At 40.0% G+C, this 26244-nt stretch overlaps 8 protein-coding genes across 8 annotated transcripts; 4 read left to right on the top strand and 4 right to left on the bottom strand.

The window, feature by feature from the left end:
- Window positions 1-1071: 1071 nt before the first annotated feature.
- On the bottom strand, window positions 1072-4458 carry I206_106527 (uncharacterized protein; the record flags this gene model as incomplete). Its single annotated transcript, XM_019159599.1, has 4 exons — window positions 1072-2312; window positions 2374-2578; window positions 2637-4293; window positions 4346-4458. The coding sequence occupies 4 exons, from the start codon at window positions 4456-4458 to the stop codon at window positions 1072-1074; spliced, it is 3216 nt and encodes a 1071-aa protein (XP_019007349.1).
- Window positions 4459-5484: 1026 nt separating this feature from the next.
- I206_106528 (uncharacterized protein) lies at window positions 5485-6473 on the top strand (the record flags this gene model as incomplete). The annotated part of the gene is made up of 6 exons (XM_070203336.1): window positions 5485-5511; window positions 5584-5611; window positions 5684-5709; window positions 5782-5859; window positions 5940-5966; window positions 6096-6473. The coding sequence occupies 6 exons, from the start codon at window positions 5485-5487 to the stop codon at window positions 6471-6473; spliced, it is 564 nt and encodes a 187-aa protein (XP_070059437.1).
- Window positions 6474-6703: 230 nt separating this feature from the next.
- I206_106529 (uncharacterized protein) lies at window positions 6704-11474 on the bottom strand (the record flags this gene model as incomplete). The annotated part of the gene is made up of 8 exons (XM_019159601.1): window positions 6704-6978; window positions 7043-7334; window positions 7396-7569; window positions 7637-7793; window positions 7852-8125; window positions 8177-8381; window positions 8459-9089; window positions 9139-11474. 8 exons carry the CDS (start codon window positions 11472-11474, stop codon window positions 6704-6706), a joined length of 4344 nt encoding a protein of 1447 aa, XP_019007351.1.
- Window positions 11475-11950: 476 nt separating this feature from the next.
- On the top strand, window positions 11951-13289 carry I206_106530 (uncharacterized protein; the record flags this gene model as incomplete). The annotated part of the gene is made up of 6 exons (XM_019159602.1): window positions 11951-11981; window positions 12067-12158; window positions 12253-12564; window positions 12643-12742; window positions 12802-13183; window positions 13244-13289. The coding sequence occupies 6 exons, from the start codon at window positions 11951-11953 to the stop codon at window positions 13287-13289; spliced, it is 963 nt and encodes a 320-aa protein (XP_019007352.1).
- Window positions 13290-14159: 870 nt separating this feature from the next.
- On the top strand, window positions 14160-16517 carry I206_106531 (uncharacterized protein; the record flags this gene model as incomplete). Its single annotated transcript, XM_070203337.1, has 7 exons — window positions 14160-14851; window positions 14930-15035; window positions 15101-15194; window positions 15259-15409; window positions 15495-16068; window positions 16140-16248; window positions 16339-16517. 7 exons carry the CDS (start codon window positions 14160-14162, stop codon window positions 16515-16517), a joined length of 1905 nt encoding a protein of 634 aa, XP_070059438.1.
- A 1291-nt stretch (window positions 16518-17808) lies between these two features.
- On the top strand, window positions 17809-20207 carry I206_106532 (uncharacterized protein; the record flags this gene model as incomplete). The annotated part of the gene is made up of 11 exons (XM_070203338.1): window positions 17809-17871; window positions 18104-18124; window positions 18198-18224; window positions 18505-18556; window positions 18771-18843; window positions 18937-18973; window positions 19049-19104; window positions 19207-19291; window positions 19351-19490; window positions 19651-19793; window positions 19954-20207. The coding sequence occupies 11 exons, from the start codon at window positions 17809-17811 to the stop codon at window positions 20205-20207; spliced, it is 951 nt and encodes a 316-aa protein (XP_070059439.1).
- A 255-nt stretch (window positions 20208-20462) lies between these two features.
- Window positions 20463-22107, bottom strand: I206_106533 (uncharacterized protein; the record flags this gene model as incomplete). Its single annotated transcript, XM_019159605.1, has 2 exons — window positions 20463-21000; window positions 21083-22107. The coding sequence occupies 2 exons, from the start codon at window positions 22105-22107 to the stop codon at window positions 20463-20465; spliced, it is 1563 nt and encodes a 520-aa protein (XP_019007355.1).
- Window positions 22108-24576: 2469 nt separating this feature from the next.
- On the bottom strand, window positions 24577-25904 carry I206_106534 (uncharacterized protein; the record flags this gene model as incomplete). Its single annotated transcript, XM_019159606.1, has 8 exons — window positions 24577-24753; window positions 24821-24892; window positions 24952-25060; window positions 25117-25166; window positions 25310-25429; window positions 25496-25619; window positions 25677-25722; window positions 25784-25904. 8 exons carry the CDS (start codon window positions 25902-25904, stop codon window positions 24577-24579), a joined length of 819 nt encoding a protein of 272 aa, XP_019007356.1.
- Window positions 25905-26244: the final 340 nt, after the last annotated feature.

Consider the following 26244-nt stretch of genomic DNA (forward strand, 5'->3'; position numbering starts at 1 on the left):
AACCCTGAAATCGTTCAAACCTTTGTCTTGGCTTTTACTTTTTTTTTCGCCTTCAAGATCGATCGTGAATTACCTGTTTTTACTTTCCCTCTTTCAACAGAAGAGAAAAACAAGATATGAGTAAGTACTATTTCACATGTGTACCCGTTTATCCTTATTTTGTGAATATCCTTACGCAATCAAGCCTTGTTCCATAAGCAAGTAGTTAGATGATAACACTTTTCGTCTCAGTTGTGACTTTGTCTGGCAATCAAGACATCGATTTGAGATAGCACAACCATCATAGAGGACTTGTAATATGTGAATTCCATTCTCCCTTGCAGGAGTGAAGCGTAGTATGCGTTTATATAGGAGCTCTAATGATGATATTGTTGAGGGCGCATATAGCGATACGGTGACATTTATTATACAGTTTATCACGTCATGAATCAGTGGAAGATTAACGTTATCGATCCCGGATCAAAGCCCCGACACTTGATTGATCACGACGAAAAACGCGGAATCAAGATTTATCTTCTTTGTTCACTTTAGCGGAGACAAGCGATTTTTCGTTCCTGCTGCGGAATAACCAAGATGTATTGGCAAGACTGCGCAATTGAATAGCATTTTACTGCGCATGAACCATTCATCCAATCTGATAAAAGTCAGGTGATCGATTAGTCGCGTTCAGCGTAGGAGGTAGAGCGGACCTGCTTGTCTGCTAATTACATAATACATCCTAATCCGAGTGTCGCTCATCGATCTTCTCGCTATGCCCGACTCTCATTGCGTTGCACCATGTCCAAAGCAGACGTTGAGCTGAGAGAATAAGCGAATGGAAGAGTCAAGAAAAGGTTTATCATGTATACCTAAGGTGGTACCTCATCAAAGCAATCGGAAAAGATACAAATGACATACACAACATGCTATGCGAAAAGAAAATCTTACAAATCATACTATATACTGAATACTATAAAATCGTAAAATGTCGTCACTCTCGAAAAGGTCCCACCACTCATGCTCTACACAACGAAAACACCTTCCTGATCTTTCATCGTACCGTCTCTTGAGACTTATCATGCCTTTCTGACCTTATTCTTCTTCCTCTTCCTCTTCATCCACATTCATATTACCTTCCAACCCATCTTCTCCCTGACTTTCATCCTCGCTGTGATCAAGTACGATCACTCCTTCATCATCGAAAATAGGTGCAAAACTTGATGAAGTGACATTCGCGCTTGTGTCTATCTTCCTATTTCCACTTCCGCTTCTACTTGTATTGCTAAACCCTATTCCAACGATTCCAGAGTTAGATGGAGAACGTGTATCTCTTTTCGATCGTAATTTTCTCAATTTCGTGGGTGTATCACTTGGAGCTGCAAAAACAGAAGTCGATGAAGAAGCGTATTGATTTGATGGACTTGCCGCGAAAGAGATATGTGAATGTGTAAACGCTGGCGGATGTTGTTGAGGTTGACTTGTTCTTCTCGAACTTGAACTTGCTACATTTGGGAATGGATCTAGGTGTAAAGGAAGTGAAGTCCTCCCTGCTATTCTTGTCGATCTTCTGCTTGCTGAGGCTGAACCTGATCCACCATATTGAGCTTTCCTCGAAGGCGAAATGACTGATCGACCCCACTTATCTAAAGGGGTCGTCGAATGATGAGTTTTGTAAGAAGCTAACACAGGTGAAACGTCTTCCTCTTCACTAGTCCAAATATCTAACTCATCTAATTCTAAATCCCTTTGATACGACCTTCTGTTTTTCTTGCGCGTCGATGACCGTCTGCTGTGGCGTGCTTTTTTCTGCCAAGGAGGAGTTCGAAGGGAATCAAGAGTATCATCATCTACGCTTTCTACCAACAATGGATTCGTTGTTGTAGGCGAAAAGTTAAAAACGTCGAAAACAGTTTGACCTCCTCTATTCGAAGCTGCCACGAGTAAATTACCGTTGAAAGCGACTTGCCATACCGAGCTTATGCCAACAACTAAGTCTCTAACGTAACTGCCCGTCTTGATGTCCCACAATTTCAATGCTCCATCTGAGCCCGATACGACTTTGGTTTCGTCATGCTGGAAACACGTTATAGCTCCTCCATGAGAAGAAAGTACAGTCTTGACATCTAGTGTTTCGGGATCCCATACTCGTAGAGAGGCATCCGCAGCAGCTGAGACGAGGTAATTTGGTGATATGCCGAGTAAACCGACGAGAGACGTGTGTCCCGTCAAAGTATGCAGACAATCCCCAGTGTTCACGTCCCATACTTTGACGGTGTTATCCATTGAGCCCGATGCACACCGTCCTCGGTACTGATCATATACTATACTGTAAACTGTTGTGATAGCGGTGTTCAGCGGCTTGAATAGCTCATATCGAACGAACAAGTAGCTCACCTTTCGCTTCGTGACCCGTCAAGACATGTATACAAGTACCTTTGACAATATCCCATACTCTTACGCTCATATCGTATGATCCTGATATACATATTTTGCCATGAGCAGCAAGTGCTCTGACAGCAAGACTATGACCTTCGAGTAAGTGGAGATGATATGGATTATCTTCAGGCGGCGCAGACTCAGCATCAGGTTCGGCAGTAAGCTAAGAGTATATTGTGTCAGTTGCAATACCTCACGAGAACAGTAGAAAGGCGGCTTACTGTACCATTATACGGTGCGTCGTCTCTGCCCGGTAATTTCCATACTCTCAAGGTCGCATCTCTAGAGCCAGTAACGATCACAGGGTAAGGCGGCTGCCATTCTTTCTCCTTTTCGTTCCATACCGGTTCGACCATCTGCAAACACCTAACGGTCGATGTATGGCCATTAAAGACGTGAACTTCTTTCAATTCTTCTAGATCCCATATCCTAACCGTTCGGTCAGTACTTCCACTGACCAGGGTATTATTCTTGTACTCTAAAGTCCAAACTCCTCCTTCATGACCATCAAGACGTTGTCGTAAATTACCACCTGAGGTATCGTAAATATTTATCGAATGATCATCGGAAGCAGAAATGATTTTGTCTTCGTCAAATTGCAAACAGGTCACAACGTTGGTACCGTGACCCGAGAATGAAGTATGTTCAGGTTTGGTATGTAGCCAATTCTTCTGATCTTGATGTCTTCTTCGGTATAAGTGTTTCAGCGGAGTTGGGCGAATCTGTTCCTCGTATACCATTCGAGAGGGATTGGAAGTGGTAGCAGATAACATTTTTTCATCATCACTTGGTGTGTCGTCTCGTCCAAACCTATGGGTATGACCTAAAGATTGAGCCTCCCGCTCAGCTTTCCAATCTAAAGTCTCATATCTATCAAGAATTTTTCTTTCTTCCGCTTCTTCTACGCCCTGTCCATACCACAAATCATCATCGATTAGGCGTTGTCGCCAGACCACGCGTTCCGTGTCAATCATTCTTCTCCATTTCTTACATACCCGTGAAGCAACTGCTAGACTGGGTCGATCCATTCTACGGAGTATCTGAACAGCTACTTCATGAGGTAACATAGCTATGAAATCACGTTTCAAAGCAATGGAAGCGAAAGTCGATACGCGTTGCAGGGTAGGCATTCGTGATCGTCGAAGCAAGTGCATCAAAAAGTGTTGCTGAATCCGATCGGGGAGCTGATCGAATTGAGAGGCTAATGCTGGTAATGATAGGAGGGCCGAGACCTCCATTCCAGAACCAAGATTTGGCGGCAAAGGGGAGGTCGTGCTGGTCGGTGTCGAAGGTCCAGCTTCATGTTCGGGAGACGGTAAAGGGGAGAGCAGAGATGATTTGCCTGTTGGTGGGTGTATTGATAATTCTTCCATTCCTCTTATTTTCTTCCTTGGTGGACTGCGTTGTCTTATTGTTAATTGCTCTGACGCCGATATGGGCGGTGTATTAGTAAGAACGTTCTGATCTTCATCTTGCCTGCTGCCCGGTCTACTGAAGTTGTGTGGTCTCTTCCTAGCTTCTTTGCCTTTCGCCTTATCCATAGCCTGCATAAAAGTTATTCGCTCTTCTGTTGCTTGCGACGCTTTATTTGCTCGTGGGGAATCGTAGGAGTACGCTGGCAAGGTCTTTGTCCATCCTGGTCCAGAGGCTTGTAGCGTACCGTCTGCGTTGATTGGATTCGCTGTATCGTCCTGGATAATTACCCTTCGGCCTCCTAGATTGACCGTGAAGAATTGCATCTCAGGTGGAGCGGGTTGGTTGGCCAAGGGGAATTGTTCCACCTTGAGGTGATTGGGCAGGCCAAGAGTTTCAGGCGAAGGTATTCTGGGTAGCACGATCGGTGCGAAGGACGTCGTTGTCCGAGTCGTATGAGTAACACTAAAACGGAGTCAGCTCATCATTTAAAGTCACTGCGAGAAGATTAGCTTACACAGTCTCAACAACAGCATCCTCCATTCTCAATGTTGGCATTCCATTCTGCCAAATTAGACCGGCTGTCGATGGTCCCCTACTAGATGCTGTGAATGGTTCATTATAGTCCATTGTGTCTCATTTACTATGATTCAAGAGAAAATTTCCCTATGTAGAGCTTTTTTCAGCCAAGGTATTAGGTTCCAAGATGAAAGACTAGGCTTGAGGTTGATGTGATTGCGGACGGAGAAGGGAAGTCTGTATAGAGCAGAGAACGAATGATTAGCAAGATCACCCTATCAAAAGATACTTTGTCCTCCTGACCCTTGAATGCAATTATCCTTGACATCATGAAAGGAAGATGTAAAGGACCTTTCGATTCATACATAGTAGAATGGAAAACATACAATCAAGCTCGTCCTTCGATTCATGATCATCGTTCCCAGCTGAGTCAAGGGAGGAGCAATGAGAAGAAAGGCATGAAGCGAGGTATTAAACAGAGTCTCAACTTCTTTGTACATCTCACTATCGCGAAGAGTCAAGCAGGCTCGCACTAAGGAAACAAGAGATGGTAACGGGTATAGGTAGATGACCAATTGGGAACAAGCAGGATATAATAGAATTTACTTGATCCCAAGCAATATGCGAGGGAGATGTAATTGAGTCAACTTACCTCACAGCTGCAGCGACTTTCCTCACGTTCCTCTTCAAGCTTTTCCTACCTTCTTCGGAACTGACTAACTGATTATTCCAAGATTTTCGTTTTAAGTAATTGCTTTATATGATCTTCAAGTTCTATTGATCTCGCAAGACGATCCGCTTGCAAGATTTGAGATTTGAAATTGCTTCGACTACAAGCAAGAGTAGTAGAATAAGATTACAATCGTATCGGTACAAATGAGTTAGTGATTCGTGTCTTATAGAAAAGAAGAATGGATGAATGAATCATTTATATCTATATTGAATTCAGCCAAGCATAAGATTATGTATATATAAAACCCTGACCGCGTATCACCACGTGTCGGCCAATTAGGCACTCGAGTGAATGATGAACTACGAGTATCTATTACGCGGGTTACTACATTTGTTATTTTAATCAAAGGTCAAGTATTAGAATGAAATAACAGGACGATAAAGATATTCAGCCAAAATTCAGAGATGGCCTGTCTCAAATACTTGCAGAAGGTTGGAATTTTTCACTTGAAATTAAACTGTTGAGATTCCCATGTGCTCATTTATTATTTTAATTACTTGCAGGCTTGGTCAACGACAATATCGAAAGGTGGTAAGTAATTTATTGTATTATGTATGTATACATATATGAATCATTTTTCTGAGTTTTGATTTTATCATATAGGTCATGATTCTAATGTACTTTCTTCTGTAAGCTATAGAACAATTTTATAATACTATAAATTGAATTTACATCATTTTTTTTTTTTTTTTGGGTTATAGTTACGTTTAATTGAAGCTAAACCAAATTATTTAAAAGGTATAATTACAATTGATCAAAAACATTTAAATAATCATGGAGTGAGTTCAAATACAATTAAAGGAATTAATTCTCAATATCTTATTCTTTTTGTTGTTTTTTTTTTCTTTATTTCAAAAAGACAATACATGGTGGAGTAATTTTATCAGTAAGTTTTTAAATAATTAAAACCCAAAATCCAAAAGAAAAGAGAAAAACAAAATAAGAAATTACAAACAAAATTAAAATATCAATATTAATAAATATGTGTTTTTTTTTTTTTGAAAAAATTTATTAGTTAACAGATACAGTAACTTCTTTATCTTTATTAACATTAGGTTATAATTTACCAACTGGATTAAGTGTAAATATTTCAACAGAATTTGTTAATCCAGGTGGTAAATTAAAAGATAATTTAATTTGTATAAGTAAAATAATTAAATCAGGTCATAATTTATCTTATTTAAGATGTGAATTTTATTCTACATTAAAAAATAATCAAAATCAAAATCAAAATCAAATTCAAAATGAATTAGAATTAGAATTAGGTAAATTAGTTGCATATGGTAGTCAAACTAAATTTATGAAAGGTTTTTTAAAATCAACTTCATTTAGTGAAGATGGAAAAATTGAATTAGGATTAAATTTTGAAGGAAATAAAGAATCTAAATTGTAAATATACTTTTATGTTTTGTATGATTGGTTATTATGAATGGAATTTGTGAATCTCCGAATTGCAATATACTAAATGAAAATATCATTTATTTTGAATCACTCTCCACACGAGCATAATGACATGTCTAATATACAAATAATCATATATACAAATTATAAATACAACTATCTAACAACTAACATTCTATGCTCGAATCTCTAGACATGCACCATTAACTCGAATTGACCTGATCATCCCAGAAGCATCTCAACATCTTCCCCTTCTCCATTTATCGAATTTTTCCTTTCCATCTCGATTCCTACCTGCGATTCAGCCTCTACATTCTGAATGATTTTCCCGAAATTCAACTGGGTTTGACCTTTTGATCCAACTTTCAGATTCTTTCCTAACCTATTTGATCTTATGTTTTTCTTGATTTCAAGCGTTAACGTCAATCTAGTTATTTCGTATAATTGATGTAATCTAGCCTTTACTACTGCTTTCAACGTTCCATTCGATTGATCGGCTATCAGATCATACATCGAATAATTAGCACTAGTCCTTTCTTCTGGTCAATCACCGAAACTCACATAGCAAATCCCTACATTTTCTTAAACCCTCTCGAACTCGTTCAACCTCGCAATTCTCTATCAATTCCTTCACGTTATCTATATTGTCTTCAAAGTCAATATTCATTTCCTTAACTAAACCCGCCATATCAGACATAGCAGCATAGAGGAAAGTAACACGGTTATTGATGTGATCGTAGTTTGGTTCTTCCTTATCGGTGTTATCGGCGGAAAGCATCGGACGGATCTCATCGCTGAGAGATTGGATGGAAGATAAGAGATATCGTACGGGAGGAACGGATGGCTTATCTTCCTGCACATATACATAGATGGTCAGTCGAGCTACTTGGAGTAGCACGGTAAAATGGACATACCGTCTGATCTAAAGATCCGGGTGATAGAAATTCCATACCCAGCCATTTATGTACCATGCTGCTTTCATTCGTCCTTTGTCCAAGCGATTCGAGTATAGCCACTTTGACTACAACGGGGTAAGTGGTTGAGGAAGAAGCTATTGAGAGGGCGATCTTCCTTGATTGCTCGAACACCTGTTAAGACACTCAATAAGCTCAGATCCCGCTTTCAACGGGCCAGTATTGTTTTAACGGTACACACGTCATCCGAGCTGTCAAAGCTATTCAGCAGGAGAATCTGAATTGTATCTCCAATTATCCTGTTCAAGGTCGATGATGTTGAACTATCAACCGAGAGAAGAAGAAGGATTGGTAACCAATTAAGAATACTTTGTGTTTCAACTTTGCTAGATGATGATCTATATATACATCAGTACTCACTTAGCAATGACCATTTTGATCCTTGTGCTGACTTACTTAGTCAAGGCAATGATAATTCTACAAATCAGAGCACACCCTGTTTCACGAATGATCGATAAACCCGATGAACGTGATTCCGCTTCCACAATGGGAGTTTTTTTGATTACAGGACCGAGGATGGTCTTTCTGGCTCCAAGTGTAAGGAGAGTAGCGATTCCAATTTCTACGAAGTCATAAAGATCTGCTGTTTGAAAGTATCCTTGAATCTGTGAAAGATCGATAAAGGCACTCCGAGCCGTATATGACCAGCTTATGTCGGAAGAAGAAATTGCTGAAATACAACATCAATAAGCAGTTCCTCTGTAAAGCGAAGTTGACTAACCATTATTTAGCAGCATCAATCCAATCTCCCTTCTTTTCTCCTTCACAAACTGCAGAGTACCTGACGAGACCACGGTGGATACGGCTTCCAGGTCGAGTGGACTATCAGATTGACTAGTCATATCAATAATTACCCTCAAGATCGGATCCTGGACCGTTGAAGATGGATCGAATGGTATGAATTGTCTTTGGTTCAATTGCTCAGGCTTTCAAAACCAAAAAGGTTATTAGCTTGGAATATCCCTAATTCGTCCATATTAGCAATGAGCCTTCGTGTACTCACTTTCGGATGATCATCTTCCCAAAATCCTTCCCAACTCAATTCTGATTCAGCTAAAGACTGCTGCTTCAATCCAACCTTAATATCCCTAACCAAATTATCATCTACTCCAACTCCCTTTGTCTTTAGATCGTGAATCATATTTTCCAATTTAGCTGGATCATTGATATGGCGCTGACTGAAGGAATCGTCGAGAACTCTATCTAGATTCTCGGGATCTATATAGTAATCCTCTTCGCTTTCGTCATCAGTGTTACCTGATCGTTGCCCGGCAACATCCAGGTCGGTTTCGGGTGTTGGATAAGCATTCTCAACGGTTTTACGATCTTTGAGTAAATTGGCATTGATATTCGATGCCAAAATATCATTCATGACTTCATCAAATTCATTACTCTGGTCAATACCTTTGAGGATTTTCGCGAATTCTTTATTCTCATTCTTGTATTTTCTGGCATTTTCATCTTGAATTGCCTTGTGTATAGCATCTAATTTAGCTTTTCGTTTAGCCGCTTTTTCATATTCTTTCTTAGCCTTATTAGATTCGCTTCTGGATTGAACTGCTGATTTGAAATCGGGTTTAATCGGTGAAGGTGATCTAAGTTTAGTTGGTTCATTTGGTTTAGAATTGATATCACTGGGACGTGGATCAGTATGTATACAAAGCGGTAAGACAGTCGACTCACTCTAAGAAAGTAGTAAGATCACCACTTTCCCCACTTGCCCCTCCTTCACCTTCATCCTGCTTGTCGCCCATTGTTGCTTGAAATTCAGCTTCCATTCGCCTTTCTCGTTCCCTCTCTGCCTCTTTTTCTTGTTCCTCCTCAGCCTTACGCTCTTCCAGTAATTGCTGCCACTTATCTGGCTCTGTATCTCGCTTGTTGGGTGATACCGGCGGAGGAGAAGCACTCTTGATTTCTGGAGCTGACCGCGGTGTCGTGAGGGTTTCAGACGGCGTCGACATCTCGCCTACTTTATCGGTCTGGATGGGCTTTGAGTCGGCTGAATCCGTTTGCGTGATGATATCTTGGTCGACTGTTTCTGCAGCCGTCCCGGACACCCCTGGATGGTTGATGGGCTCTTCCTCGTCATTGGTCCATTTGAAATCGTCAAATTCAGCAAAGATCGCGTCTGGATCAATTAACGGTTTGATATCCGCCTCTTCCTCTTGATGAGTCTCCTTGCTTTCTGATATAACGACCGGCGCCCGATCTTTTGGTAAAGGCGTCTCATCCCCCAACAGTCTTGGGAAGGGTCTACCTTTCACCGGACTTGCACTGAGTGATTTGACCGGTGAAGGATTAGCTGGGGAGGCTGTTCGGCTGGGTAAAGGAGTAAGTTGGGAAGAAGTTGACCTTCGCGAAGAGTTGTCATCTCGACCAGGCGTCCTGGGGGTACGCTTGTTTGAGGATTTTAATTTTGTTGGCGAGATTTGAGATTGTTTGTTGATCGAATGAGATTTCCGCGATATATCGGGTGTAGCATCAGTAGATTTAGCAGGAAAAACCTTGGGCAAATCCTTCTTAGTAGAACGTGCAACAGTTGACTTTCTTTGCTCCGTTTGATTGTTTTTCAGCTTTATTGGAGAACCACCTGAAATCCTTCGCGTTCCAGAAGAGCCTGCAGAATGAGTACTATCTATCCTTGGCCATTCATCCATAGGCGTATCAGCTGCAGGGATTGTGTATGCTCCGGGCGCAGGGCGAGGTCTGGACGAAGTTCGAACATGGCCATCCGGTTGCTTTGGCATTGGCTGAGATGAAGAAGATTGAGATTTCGTAGAAGTGACTTGTCTCGGCTTGTTGGAGATTGGTGCGAGAATTTTCGAGGGACCCGCTTGTGAAGACGTGTTGTAGTTTTTGGAAGGTTCAAAGAGGTTTGGCGTGGATTTTGGGACGTTGGATGAACCGGATGGAAAATTTACCGCTGTCAAGGATGTTGATCCCAAAGGTTCAGTTGGTTTGCTCAGGGGATAAGTCGCTCGGGATGGAGGATGTGTACCCAAATGAGAATCTGGCGATGGATTCTTTGAGGGTGATGTGGTCGTCGATGGCAGAGTCATAGGGGTCTTCAGCGGGGAAGGCAAATGAGCCTTGCTCTTTGATGCTGTTTTGACTGATTCTTTAGATACAGACCTGCTCATGCTAATTCCTCTCTCTCCATTTGCTCTTTGCGAGCTTATTAACATAGCTTTCTTCGCATCATCTAACCTTTTCTTCTCATCTATAGCAGCATCCCATTCTGCTTTACTCATTCTATGCTTTTCAGACTGAGGCGGCATTATCTTTCTCTTCTTTTGAGGAGAGAAAGACATCGGTATAGAGCCCGAAGGAGTTCTGGAGAATGCTCGCTTCGTGCGTCCGACCATGCTATTGCCATCACCTAGAAGTTGGAGAGGTACATGAGAGATGGTTGGTGGATTCCAGGGCGGTGATCGCATATCAATTGCTTCCTGGGGAGACAAACCATTTGCATTTGTATTGTACGTGATCGAGTGAGGAGATTTGCGAGATGTCGTAGGGCCTAGCTGGGTTTCTGGAAGCTTTATACGATGTTGGGAATTTTCAGCTTCGGGGAACCTTGATGAGCCAGCATGATCTGAGGCTAGAGATTCACGTCGGTCTGAGACCCTCGACTTCTCCATCTTCACGATCGGCTTCATATTGCTGTCTAACGGAATGATAACCTCGTCGTCCGTGTCTGAGAGAGTCAAGTCTATCACCTCCTTTTGTTTCCCTTTATTTGGTTTTAGTGAAGCTGATCCGGTAAATAAGTGATCGGGTCGAGGCTTAATGACTGAAGCCTGTGATTTTTGGTTAAAGCTCTGTGATACACGGTTCTGTGAGTTGTTCGACAGAAAAGGTTTTCGATCAGATGGACCTGAGGTCTTTCTATCGCTTGATGCTTCCAATTGAGCGAAGAATCGTTCGGCTTCTTCTCTTGAAGTCGATATTAGTGGTAGATTAGGTCGAGTAGGTGAGGTAGACGAAGGTAGTCTTGATGGTCCAGGCGGACCAGACATTGTCCAACGTCACCCTTTTCTGACCCTACAGTGTTTTGTGAACAAGCGATGCGCTGATGTATGAATTATATTTCTGCTCGAATATTTCGTTAAGTCATTCCAACTTATATAACTTGAAATTGCGAATCAATAACATTACTCTAGTACGTTAGATGATCTTCCTCCACCCTCGTGTATCCCTCGTGAGAGTTGACGCGACTAACTTGATAATCTTTTGCCACATGATTATGATATACCGTATAATTCCGAAAAGCGGCTCATACAGTTGCCACCCAGTATGGTAGTATTGATGCCGTGTCTATGACGCAATGAAAAGGAAAAAGAATTAAAATGAACCACCAAAAAGAGATTTACCTAGGTCGGATATAACCACACTCACCATATTCCATATCTGTTGGTTTTCCTTTTTATATATAATACCAAATACATTCCTATAACTAAATTAAAAACAGATCACACCTGCTCAGTAATCCATCATGTCTTACGCATCTGTAGCCAGTCACAACAGTAAGTGTGATCTCTCAATGCCAAGCATACTGATTGACTACTGGTCCATTACCCTTTACTAATATCCTATCTTAATGGTTCGTAGTCCCATTCGGTGAGATGCCAAAACCCGATCAAAACCTTGCTGAAGGTCACTTCCAAGGTGAGACCGAGGCTCACAACAATGTCGACTCGAAGGTGAGTATTCTCATCGTTAGATACTGGACGAAGCATTTTTGATTTGGCTATTGAGGAAAACGACTAATCTCTCTTTCATTTTTTGTTTTTCCAGGTCAACGTCCTTCCAGCAGGTTCTGATCCAAACCACCCCGATATCGAAGCTCCCGAACCAACAGCACCAATCAGCATAGACCTTCACCCTGCCCCCGCTTTCGAACCATCAACTTCCGATTCTGCTCCTAAACCATTGCCAACCCCAACAAAGAACTCTGTAGACTTACCAGAAAGCGGAGCTGAATTTGAGAAGAAAGCTGAAGAGGCCGAAAAGAAAGTTGAGAAAGCCGAAAAGAAAGCTGAAAGTAAAGCTAAGGAATTAGAGAAGAAGGCTGAGAAGAAAGGTAAAGAGTACAGCAAGAAAGCCAAGGTATGTTAAGATGGTCGTACAGCTGAAATGTCCCAGCCTGGCGTAAATAATATGACTGACATGTCTATAATATTTCAGGAGGAGCTCAACAAAGCCGAATCCGCCCTCGGACCTTACTGGGAGAAGACTAAAGATGTTGTCCTCAGACCTGGTACTCTCGGTGGTCTTCTAGGTGTTGGTAAGTCAGCTATACATACTCTGTATTCGCCTTTGAGACAGCTGACATCGTGTCTGTAGTCAATGTTGGTCTTCTCGGAACTGCTGGATACTTTGCCTACACACGAAGAGATCAACCATGGGACAGACGATTGGTTGGAGGTGTTACCGCCGGATTTTTGGCTTTGTTCGGTGGAGAAGGATACCTCGCTGAATCTTACCTACAAACGCCTGAAGGAAAGGAAGAAGCCGAACGAGCTAAAGCTGAAGGATCTAAATTCTACCTCCAAGCTAAAGAAGTCATTCTTAGACCTCAAGTCGCTGGTGGTCTTGCCGGTGCTGTGAACGTTGCTATACTTGGTGCTCTCGGTTACTTCTCTTACCAAAACTGGAACCGACCATGGGACAGACGAACAGTTTCTGCTATCTCTATCGGTTTATTGGGTTTAAGCGGTCTTGAAGGGTGAGTTAGAATCCTCGAGATACATTCTTGATTCATGTGCTGATAATCATATGTGTGCAGATACGCTGGAAAAGTATACAAGGACAAAGAACTCCCTAAACACTAGTCAGTAGAAGCACCATTGGAATAACAGGGTATGACAATCATTTGTTTCGTTTTTTTTCCTTCTTTCACGCCAGTTCTTCTTGGTTCTGAGTGACAAGGATAGCTTATATACATCAGTCTTATTAAAATATATATATATTTGTAACAGTATGGATGAGATACATGAATACGTGAAGTGGATTGTTCACACGATGATGGCGTAATGTATGGGTGTCGATCGGGTATTTGAGTGCAGGTGTTTGTTACTAACTAAGTATAATAACGTTATTGTTACTTTGAGTTGGCGGTGCCTGATTATTGGAGGAAAATATCTTTCGGATTCAGGTAATTTTGAACCTGAACACCTGAACCATATATATATATATATATATATATAGTGACAGTGGACAAAAAGAATGCTTTTTGTTGTTGAAAAGTAATGTAAAAAGTGTCCGAATTTCAATGATCTTGCATTCTCGCTCATTCAATTAGCATATCCTTGTCTATCTATGTTATTATAATTGATAATATACCTCAAATCTTCTCCTTCTGCCAATCCTTAAATACACGTCAATTCTTGGTCTTGTTGGATCCAACTGCGCGTCTCCTTCCAAACCTGTCAACGCGTTTTCAACTCAATTCAATCATTCATATCGATCATATTAGCCATCTAATGGATTTTTGATCGCGTATCACACGCAAATCTTACTGTGGGATCTTCATTAGCTCTCTGAGAGAGAATCAAATATAATTAGTAGATTGGGATAGAACAAAGAATCAAGCATACCGATCAAAGAACTCCTTTATCATTTCAACTTTCTAACTCCTTTCTTCATTATCTTGGGCATTCTCCGAGGCTGAATTTCATTTGGGATATACAACTTAAACAAAAATGACTTCATCAGTCTTACCGAACTTTTTACAAAGTTCACCACCTAGATCACCTCATGTAGAAAGAAATAATATACTTTCATCATATTTTTCATCATCACCTACACATTCACAACATTATCAACAAGTACAATCAAATTCACATTCAAATTTAAATTCAAATTCAAATTCATCAATTGGATCAAGAGGAATGTCAAATATATTTAGACCAACAAGAAGAGATTTATTATTATGTTTATTAACACTTTCATTTTCTTATCTTTTATTTTCAACTCCTTCTTCAAATACAACAATTCAAACTTTAAAATCACCAAAATCAAGTTCAAATTCTAATTCTTCAAAATATAAATTACCAAATTGGTTATTTCCTTCATCATCATCATCATCATCATCATCAATAAAATCAAATTCTAAAATATGTAATTTAGGTGAAAATTATAATAATGAATTAACATATAGTGAATCTGTTAAAACTTTTGGATTTTTAAATCCTTCAGAATTACAAGAAGGAGAATTTGGATCATTAGAATTAGATTCAACAATTAATAAAGGAAGTAAATCTTGGGATGAAGGTGAAGAAGAACAAGAAGATGATGAACTTGAAAGTTTAACAACTTCTTTAAAAGCTCATTCACCTGGTTGGACAGTTATGGAAAAGTTATATATATATAATGGAAGTTTTTATGCTGTTGTGTGAGTCATATTTGAAGAAAAGATCACGTCTATTCGTTATTTTTCTGCTTATGATGAAAAGCTAATTTTTCGAATTAGAGATGATCCTAAATCTTGGCCCGAACTTCGAATGATGACTTCAACAGGTTTACCAGCAAATAATGATCCAGGAAATTCGGAAGCAAGAGAACCCAAAGGGAATGAGGTGAGTTTTTATTCCTTTTTGACTTTGGCATGACTTGGTAATCGCTGATTATACCCAATTCGCAGATTGTCTTCATCTCGCCTTTTGAAGCTATGAAATTATGGGGTCCACGGGTATGGAAGATGGACGGAATGACTTTCCTTTTCAATGATGGCCAATGTGAGTTCAGCCTAAGACAGAGTGCGATATTGTAGATCGCTGATGTATTTTCGGGAAATCTCAGTCATCGATCACTATTATCATTTCGCTGCTGAGCTCATGTTGGGTGCTTGGAGATCATATGCTGTATATGATGAGCATATTTCCGCAGATGGAGAGACGTCATTACCGCCTCCTCAAAGGGTTTGGTTCTTACATCAAAATATCAAGGAATGGTGAGTTGAATCTGCCCACCCAATGATAAATCCTCCGGAGAAGGCATATAGAATTGAGCTAATTCATAATTGTCTGCTTTGATAGGCGAGATAAACCTAAATTCAACCCTTTATTGATGTATGCTCTTTTCCCTTCGATATCAATACTTTATCCTGAAGATTGGGCAGATATGAAAAATCAAACTATCTCAGACAAACCAAAGGCATTCGTACTTGAAAGAGCATTGTTAGCGGATAGATCAGCAGCGTTTAGAGGAGAATGGACAGCACCAACAGCTAGAACAGTAGCTTCTGCTTTACATGTAGGAAGTACTTCTAGATGGTGGTGGGAACCTATTAGAAGGCAAATATTAAGATATTCAGGTTTACCTGAAAGTATAATATCTAGAAATTTAGAAGGTCACGGTGCAACTGATCCAATTAAATTAATTGGTCCAGGTGTAGATGTTGTAGAACCACTTTCTCCACCTGGTTCTTATATACCTGTAATTACTTATATATCAAGACAATCTTCTAGAAGAAGATTAACAAAAGAATCTCATGAAGAACTTGTTAAAGCATTAGAAGAAAGAAGTAAAAAATTAGGATGGGAATTAATTATTGTTGAAGCTGAGAAAATGACAAAAGAAGAACAATTCGCTCTTGCTGGAAGAACTACTGTGAGTTAAGCTTGACGGGAAAACTTTGAAAGGAGTATCCAAGCTGATGAATTTTTGGTTTTGATTTATAGATAATGCTTGGTGTACATGGTAATGGATTAAGTCATTTATTATGGATGCCTGCTACTCCTAGAAGTGCTGTAATTGAAATGTTTTTCAAAGGTGGATTCGCAAGAGATTGTAAGTTCATAAACAAAATTTTAATCGTATTTGTCATAATGCTTCATGTAGAAAAAACAAAAAAGCTAATTAATGTGATTGATGTAATAGATCAATGGACAGCTCATGCGTTAGGTATAAGACATTTTGCAATTCAACATGATGTTTCATTTACATCACCTAATTTACCTCAAGTTGATTATCCAGAAGGATTTCAAGGAACGAGTATAACTGTTGTAGGTAAAGTAGTGGCAGATTTGATTGAAGATAGATTAGCAGGTAGAATTTAAAAAAAGGAAGAAGGATTCTTAATATCATCTTTTTTTATTTTGGGTTATTATGCCTTTTTTTCTAATTTTATCATAGCTGTTTTCGATAAATTCTTTTGGACAGTTCTGATGTTATTCTATATTTTTTTGAATTTATATGAATTCAATAAATTATTATACTTTCATTGCACTCTCCCGTAGACAGGTTTACTGCAAATGGATTCATGATCTTCGAATTTTTGACTCTTTTGCTCTTTGACGAATGAGACATATACATTTTGACCTAATCGCCCGCCGAGATGTTCTAATAATTCACTGTGCCTTGATTGATCTAAGCTTTCAGATTCGTCCTTTCATTGAACTGTATGACCAATCATCTGTACCCTATTATCACCTATTTTATCGATCCAAAGATCAAAGCTCAATAAGGGTTGAAGAGGTTCCTAAAGGTATAGATCTCGGTTGATCGAAACAACTGTAGAAACACTATTCCCGTAATTATGAGTTATTTTTTCAACTTTCAAAGTTTCATTGAATTATATATACATATACCCCATCTCCTCATCTGAGGATCAAAACGTGTTTTAACTAATTAAGGTCCATATTTCCGCTTTGATCCAGCGAATTGTTAATTTTAGCGTTATACCAAATCTTTTGAAGTGGGGAGAAAGATCAGGACAAAGAAAGGTAAAAAACGAGTAAACTCTATATGAAGAGGAAAAACTATTTGAAACCATGAGTGGGTAAGTGGGGAGAGAAGACTATCTGGGTTTTGCTAATGCTTAAATTCTGATAGACATAAAGGAAGGTCTTTCATAATTGTTTCGGCTCGGTGGATAAAAGAGAGCGAATTGAAAGCTTAAGCGTCCTTTGTTGATGTAGTTCTTCATCACAAGTCCAAGACAGGATAATTTGTAAGGTACGAATGGATAAAAGTGAGTGACCAAGGCGGCTTTTGCAAAGGAAGGGAAAAAAAAAACCCCTCAATACACACATACATGAGGTCAACACGATTATACTTAATTAAGGGCCATCAAAAAGTGATTTTTAGTTTCTTACGACCAAACAAAGGACTCTTGGGATACTTTACGCTCAGGCTTTTTCTCTTGAAGATTAGGATCTGAGTTTTCATATATGAATCATTCATTGATTTAATTGAGATTCCAGCAGAAGTATTGAATTATATATTTAAGGTTTGCTCAATTTATATAGTATACATACATATGACTAAAAACAAAGCAGATAATTACATATTTTCAATATCAATTTCTAATACTTTAATTTGTTAAATTCTTTCAAGGCTTATCTCATTATGAACTTTGATCCGTTTAATGAATTGGGAGGTGGATCAGCTTTGAGATTCGATGAAGGACAAGTGAGTGTGGCGAATATAATAAACACTGTGCAATCTCAGAATATTACGTTTTGAATATGTTTGTTGAGCCTGAAAAGCCTAAAATATTGGTTGTTGTTGGAACAGATTAGACTAACGATTAATGCATTATTTTCAGTTCTTCTCGTCAATCGTAAGTCCTGAGTGGATGCAACTGTTCCACAGAAGGATCACCTGACACGAAACTATACTTTATTCGCTATTGTCTTGATAGCAAGACGACTATTGTTTGCCCGTAAGTCTTCTATTACCTTTTAGTTGCGTCTGGATAGACCAATACTTGGCTAAACAGTGATTGATATTGATAGGTGGCTTCGCATTCACCCGAGACTGAGGTAAGTTTGCAGAATTATTCCTTATTCCTCTAATTTGTGAAGAAACACAGTTTCTTCGTATTCTCGATGTACATTTTGAGACAAGGACCGGTCAGGCTTCCTGACATGGTCGTATCATAATTGACGGACGCTCGATGTCATTGTACGACCATTTACCCGAGGATATGTTCAGCAGAGGATCGTCGTAAATGCTTTTGCTTCGTGACTGTGATTACTTCCGCTTCGAGAATATGTAATACCTGCTGAAATCCTGAACTTTATCTTGCGAAATGATAAATAGAGACTAGATTATATACATGAAGTTTATAAATATCACGCAGGGAATGTCCCAGGTCAGTCAGTGATTTTTCCTCACTTTATAAATCCCGTCCTTTTCATATGTTCTCTCCATCATCATATAAACCTGTTATTGTGGACATAATTCCCTATTCTCTTTTGAATACATGATTTAATTACTATTATATTCCCATCGAATTTTCGTTCACTGGATTTCATGATCGCTGATAGTAACATTTCATCCTCTACTATTCCCTTTGTGATGTATAGAAGAAGTGGCGGATATCTTGAATGACGGAACGACAACGAAGATTCTAGATGTGGGTTGTGGTACGGGTAAATGGTGAGTATCTGCCTTCTTTCAACATTCCTACTTTCCCCCAGTACCGTATTAAAAAGGAATCATTTTGCTGAGACTCCCGAATCTGTCACACAGGGCACTAGAGATGATCTCGGCATTTCCGAATATACACGTGAGTTACCTATCTAAGTGCTTATCTCACTACACCTTGGTCAACGACATCAATGACCTCATTTTGTGGCCGTAGATTACTGGTGTAGATCTAGCCCATCCACCGATAACGGTGTTTCCACCTAATTTCGCGTAAGTTTATGGGTAGCCGGGCCCTGCTGAGTATTCCTAGTCTTAAACCTCCATCGACATCATAGCGCCAGGCGGAGCTAATAGACTTGATGACTTATTCAGCTTCCACATACATGATGTGACTAAGGGTCAAGAATACGAAAATGATACATTTGATGTAGTACATGTAAGAGATATACATGCAGGCGTAAGTATTTTTTTCTCAATCATATCGTCAACTGATCGTTATACTTTCTTCGCCACTAGATGCCCGACTATCATGCAATGTTGACGGAATGCGTACGTGTCTTACGACCTGGCGGATATCTACTTGTCAAAGAAATCGAATGGATACCTCGATTGCTTGATGGAGGTGATGCGAAAGCACGCTTTCCGGCCATCTGTTCGTGAGTCCATTTTCTGATACAATGATCTTTCATCGTAGTTATTGTCAGCTGACATAAGTGAGTGCAGTATACTGTGAGTCCAGCTTGGAATTCTTTGTCTACATACTCATCTCAGCACAAGCAACTAGCTGGGGTGCTGACACCTATATAACCCTACCAGCGATTCCTTTCGCGACGCTCTCTCTGAACGGTCGCTAGATCCCATGGTTGGCGTCAATTTAAAATCGTATATCGACAACGTCACTGCGTTGAAGGATATACAGTACTCTCGGCATCTGGTACCTATGACACCGTGGTCTGACGGTAAGTGAGTTTCCCACTGTGGTTACCCCTTGCATGATCCGCTAGATGCAACCATCCGTTTGAAGAGGTTTGCGATTAGCCGATATTTATTCAAAATCATCATCAGAGCTTTCGATTGAGAGAATAAATCAAGCTAATAAAGATTAATGATATGTCGTAGACCCCATTTTGCATTACACCGGTCAGATGACTAGATTGGCTATGGCTATACTAGGTGGTACGATGCGAATTATGTTACTTGATCATGGCGAGTCGGACCCAGATGGACGTTACTCAGCGGGTATAGAAGAACTGAAAGATTTATCTGGTCAACCTATATGGGTTTTCGGTAGTATCATCGCCAAAAAGGAAGGAGAGATGAGTTCCGCCTCAGACCATCTAATAGAGAATGGCGATAGGGAGGAGAGTGAATGAAAAAAAGGAAAATACCTATCTTGCGGCTTACATTTTTTCAGTTTAGCTTTTGACTCTAAGTTCGTGACACTCAATAAAAACTGTAGTAGCATTTGCATACTGACCAGAAGACATTATTCTATGCATAACATTAATATTGCGTGTACGAATAAGGTGACTAATATACAACAACCAAAAGCAAGACCAACTAATAGCAATACCAAAACGTACCGCGAGTTCGTCCTACGATTTATAATACATTACTGAATATTGGTGTTAACACTCGTAATAGGTACCATCATTTATAGCAACGTTGAGAGGAGGCAATCTCCGAGGTGGTAACATTCTATCATCAGGCGAATAAGTTTCGACTTCATCAAGTTGATGAACCGAATTACGTGGAGCTAAAGCATAATTTCTATCAAATATCGAGTTTGATCGATCCCGTTCTTGAACGTAAGAAGGGTGCGAAGAAGAAGTTTGTTCAAAATTCGACGACCAAGATACGACCGAAGCTCCATTGATCGGTCCATTTGACATAAACCCTCGTTGTGAATTTACGCTAGACCGTATTTTACCTGGTGCGATGGAAGACCATTCTGTTGAATCTGTTGGAAGTCCACTGGGGTTTGATACAGATGCAGAAGTGGCAGGCGGGAAACCGTACGATGATCTTGACCATGGTGCCTGTTCATCTGTTGGAGTCACCACAAAGCTTTGAGCTGACTGAACGGACGCAACAGATGATCGATGAGAAGAGATTTGTGATTGAGTGGAAGGGCGGCGTGGTTTACTAATTGATGGTCTAGCGGTCCTAAGATTGATTGACAGGATTAGCTTTGACCATAGCTCTGCATAAGGGGAATCTGTGGGAAAGGAAGTAGACAAGAACTCACCCTGGACAAGGTCCTCTTTTCTTCTGAATACCGGTATACACACATTGCGTTCCACTTTCGACGCATCGCGAGCATGGTCCCATATCACCTCCACCAGCATCACATCGAACCTTTCTATTCCTACAAGCATTGCAAGCTTTCGTGGTCCTAGAAATAGGCGCTCGAGCCCCCATATTAGCATATTCAACTTCATATATCGGGCCAGTGGCATATGCCGTCGTAGGCCTCTGTTGTTGTTGCTGATGCGAGGGGTACTCGTGAGGGTGTGAGGAATGCCTTCTTAGTAATCCTGGTCGACTATCTATCACGGATAGTGCACCACCTGAAGGATGGAGATGAAAATCCTGATTATCAGTGGGTTGGAGAGGTGGAGGAGATCTTGAATCAAAATACATAGATTGTCTATGGTTGATTATTGGTGCAGTGTGTGGTGCCATGAAGTATTCTTTGTTGGGTGATAATATAGGTGCCGAAGTTGGAGATAAGGTAGGTCTAAAATAAGGAGAAGATGCCTTGCGGTTTATGCTTTTCTCTTGGACTTTCTCTCTGGATGTTCGTTTCTCGCTAACATCTTCAGGGCGTAACGATAGTGATCCGACTGATGATGCTGATGAAGTAGGCGAGCCTGCGGAGGGACCATTCAACAATGAAAATATATTACTTGTAGGCCGAGGCAAAGGATACTGTTTACTGGCAGAAACGTCTATTGGTAATGGTCGTTTTTGATCATGAGGCGATATTTCTAATTGTACTGATCCTGTTGGGTTTCTCGGTGAAGCAGAATGCCTCGATGACGAATTTGACTCATTCTCATTGGTAGTGATCAAAGTTGGAATCGTTAATGAAGGATGCCGGCGAGCGTTATCATCATCGATAAACCTTAAATCTAATCCAACGTCCGAACCAGGGCTATCGCTGATTTGGGATTGTGGGTCACTCCGCGATGGCATAGGATATCCATTTGTCCGCCGATCTTCAGTGATCAACAGATGGCGAAGACGTGGTGACAGGCTTGTAACTTGCATGTGGACCACTATTGCCAAAGTATTTTTTCTATGATTTCAGTTCTAATGACGCTCTTCTGTTAAAAAAAGCTTGACATGGGCCATGTGTATACTGCTTTAATTATCAGAAATTGAACTTCTGCCTGACTTTTCCCCTTCCTACTCCCAACTAACAGCAGGATATATGTTTAAATACGATAGACGGGAAAGCAGAATAAAGGATTGTCCACCTCTGCACTGCTATTTCCGCGGAGAGACGTACTTTGCTTCCGAGGGTAGATGGAGAGGTAAAGGATGACTAAGTCGGTAGTCGTACTATATCTAAAACCCCGTAAGGTTTGACTTTCAGAAGTTGGATAGTCGACGGGTAAATTGATAATCTGATAGGCGAAGGCAATCAACGAGGAGATATGTCGAATGAGAGTGTGAAAATATGTTTTAATCTATGCTTTAATTGTACTTTATCATTGAAGTCTGGATCTAACTCTGCTTCTCACTGAATCAAACTATAGATCCAAATCCTTCTGGTACACTAAAGCCGACCTCACGTGAGCTAATTTATATCCTTCTTTCTTGTAGACACTCAAACTAGATATTAATGTAATGTGATGTGACGTGAAGAGCTGAGGGTGATATTGCTTCTTGATTAAACGGATTATTGTTATCCAAAGTTTTGGATTGAACCTCTCTCTACTGTTCGATCAGTCACACTAAATACGTTGAGGACGAGCTATCTTCATGAATTTGTCGATCAAATGAATTGCATTAAAGCAAGTTGTTCTCTCGTTCCGTCCTGGCTTTAGCAAAGGAAATAGGATAAACAAATGAAAGGTAGAGTAGATCAAAATTGTGAGTGGAGAGATTAATTCCAATTTATCTTACTTTATCGTATCTCTATCCCATCCTTCTTCAAGATGCTCGTCATGAAAGATGCTAGACTATATCATTGCCATAAGAAATAAAGTTTCTATCCTTTTTCGGATACATTTCTCAATGGTGTGGGACATGTAAATTCAAGTATTGTGTTCAGGTACCAATCCTGAACAAACAGGGAACGGATAAACAAAATAAACGGAACAAAGGGTATAAGAATTGCGGGGGAGGGAAGGGTTTGATACCCAAAGAAACAACCATTTTCTTTTTCGATCATCAGAGAGAGAGAGATATCACCCAAGAAATGTTTATTTCTACATCCCTGGACTAAAGCAACCCTTTCCCGAACCACATAAAAGATCGATCCTCTTCTTGCTTAATTGCTTCACGTAGAAAGGGAATAGACAAAACAGCCAAGCAAAGGATTATGTTTCGGAGCAAAAGATACACAAAAAATAACAAATATAAGGTACAGCATCAAGTTTTGTGTTAGTTAGTCCGTTTCTCCGTTCCCTTCTATAGAAAAATGGGGAAATCCAAAGCCGAAGTAGGTAATTTACATTTCCAGACTCTTCGAATTAAAGGTTTGTACCTATGAATGCAAATCTAGCGATTAATCGGAGTATTTTATCTTTGAGGCTTTTTTATGGGTTTAAACTAAGAAAACACCTGGACAAGAAGGAGGCGTTTTTATTATGTCATTCAAAACTCGTGTTCAGCTGTTCAAACCTTTTTAGCTGGTTTTGTATAAACAAGGTTTAATACATCTTTAAGGGGAAGTCACTTAGAAGGAGGCGTTAAGGGACTTGACCTTTATTTTGTTACTTACTTGTATATGTACCTCGACCTGATCTGGGAGTAAAAAGAAGAGGTACCTAATGATGACATGATAAGATTTGATAAAAACTTCCTTTCACATTCGAAGCTGCGATTGAAAGTTTCTGTGAAATAAATGCGCGAACAGTCTTATTGAGTTTTTTTTCTCACGACATATCATACGAGTATAGCTGTAGGAATGTCATTCAGACCTTCCTTCAACGCGTTAGCTTCGGATTTTCTGTGAGGTACGTGGATAATTTAAAGCATATCTTATTCTTACATATCGACACTTAAGCTTCTTACGAGTTTTCGACATCCATTTATACCTCTTAAGCCTCATTCGTTTTTGGCTACGATATAGGCTGAAACCAAGGCTTGATCACCTTTCGAAAGGGATATTTAATGGCTAAAAGCTCTGGGTTATTGGGTTGACATGTATCCTTGTATCTTCAGACATATAATTGAGACTGTATGAATATTTCTTCTTCGATATGCTTATCATGCTATGTTTATTTTATGAGGTGTTATGTAGATTTACGTAAATGTTTCAAACTGAGATATGACGATTTCAATAGCTTTCAAATCGGAGTAAATTTGAGCATCAATCTTATTTGCAAAATCTCAGCTCTGTGAAAAGCCCACGTTATTGGACTGTGTCATCTCTACCATATTTCATGTTCATATGAGAAGGAGGTACGCCTTCATCGATAGGGGGAGTGACTGTGTTTGACAGAGGCGATGTACGAGCAAAGAAATACTTTTTTTGGGATGCGTTTAGTGATAGGTATCATACATGTTTTAACAAATGTGTTCCAGCTTGGCGCCACCACCAACCTTGGCACCTAGATCTCTCGCAACTGTTCTATTGAATAATTCCATCATCATGCTAAACAAGCTTCGAGTTAAAGCTGCATCCCATCTACCTTTAGATGATTCATCTCGAATGAAAGCATGTTGAGCTTGAACTTCGAGGAACTATTAACGATAGAATTGACTTAGCATAAGCCATTTGAATTGGTTGATGGCCAGACTGTAAACTCACAGATAATGGTACACCCGCTTCATCCAATGTGTCTCTAATTAACGATCGTCCCTCACGGTCTACGTGAGTATCCTATTAAGAACGCAGTTGAATAACTCATTGCAGAAATAGACATTCTAAGGGTAACTGACCTGTTTCCCGAATACCATCGTTATCTCCCCTTTTCCTGCTAGATCTCCTTTACGAATTTTAATTAGAGTGTCGTCAGATTTGCCTTTCCCGAGAGTCGCTGAGTGTACACTTGACACGATGGTCAGCGCAGAGTAACCCATAGATTACATACATAGGAAGCTCACTCTGTAGCGAAATAACAGAATGTAGCTAGAACTCGGGGATCGAAAGCGCACTACCATATAATCTGTTAGTTTACGCACACAAACAAGGTTACAGCGGTCCGGTTTATCGGCTCACTCGTAATGCCTAAGATTGGAAGATCAAATTAGCGATTGCCTACCATTACTTGTCATTTGGCATTAGAGGTTGAATTACCAGGTGTCCACCTAAACACATGCCTGTAGACGCTATTCTACCTGTGCAGTTCTCCAGAGAGCATAATAAATCCACTGAAAGAGTAGCGTCTTCGTCATATCCTTCAACAGTTTTCTCAATCTGGCTCAAAAGCGATCAGCTATTATGTTGTAACAAATACAGACAACACAGCTGATCACTACATACCTTGTACTTATTTCCTCTGTCTGTGCCTTCTGTATCGTATGGTATAGCTTCTGGTCCCTCAAACTCATGGAATGATGAAGGGAGAGCTACTATGTACCCCTCGGAAGCTATGTTACTTGCGAACCTGCCTTGTGTATCAGCAATGACGATCGCCTGAAGGCGAAATCATTCTTGAACCAACCTTTCGACTGGTCCAGTGACCTGGTATATCTCAGAGAAAACCACGCCTAGCAACATCGTATTTAGCTAGGGAATTTAAACAAGAGCGTTCACCAAGTAGCAGCTCACATCCTGGAAACTTAGCTTGAGGATAATCAGGTAAACTCGGCTCTACAAGGTAAATTCTGATGGTTCCAGATTTCCCATTCGCTTTTGTAGGCACATCTCTATAAGAAGTTTTGATTAACATGATGTGCAAGTTGTTTGTATTAAGTCGTCTGAGTGTATAAGATTATATCAGGTTGAAGTGGGTTTCATAGATGTTTGGATGAGGAGGACTACCTCCACTCTGAGTTTAAACAATCTTATCTAATTAGAGTACTAGTAGTACTACTAGTACTATCTCGTATGGTGATCGGCGTTTTACGGCGATATAATCATGGTTGAATTCTTGAATGGAACTCATTTTGACTGCTATTTTGCCCATCTTTCACTCTCGCGTTTATTGATTTTAAATGTTTTCATCATCAATAATACACCTTATTTCCATCTTATCCTCATTTAACCTACCATAACTTCTACTTGTCATT

This window comes from Kwoniella pini, chromosome 9 (assembly GCF_000512605.2).
Source record: "Kwoniella pini CBS 10737 chromosome 9, complete sequence".
Taxonomy (NCBI): Eukaryota; Fungi; Basidiomycota; class Tremellomycetes; order Tremellales; family Cryptococcaceae; genus Kwoniella; species Kwoniella pini.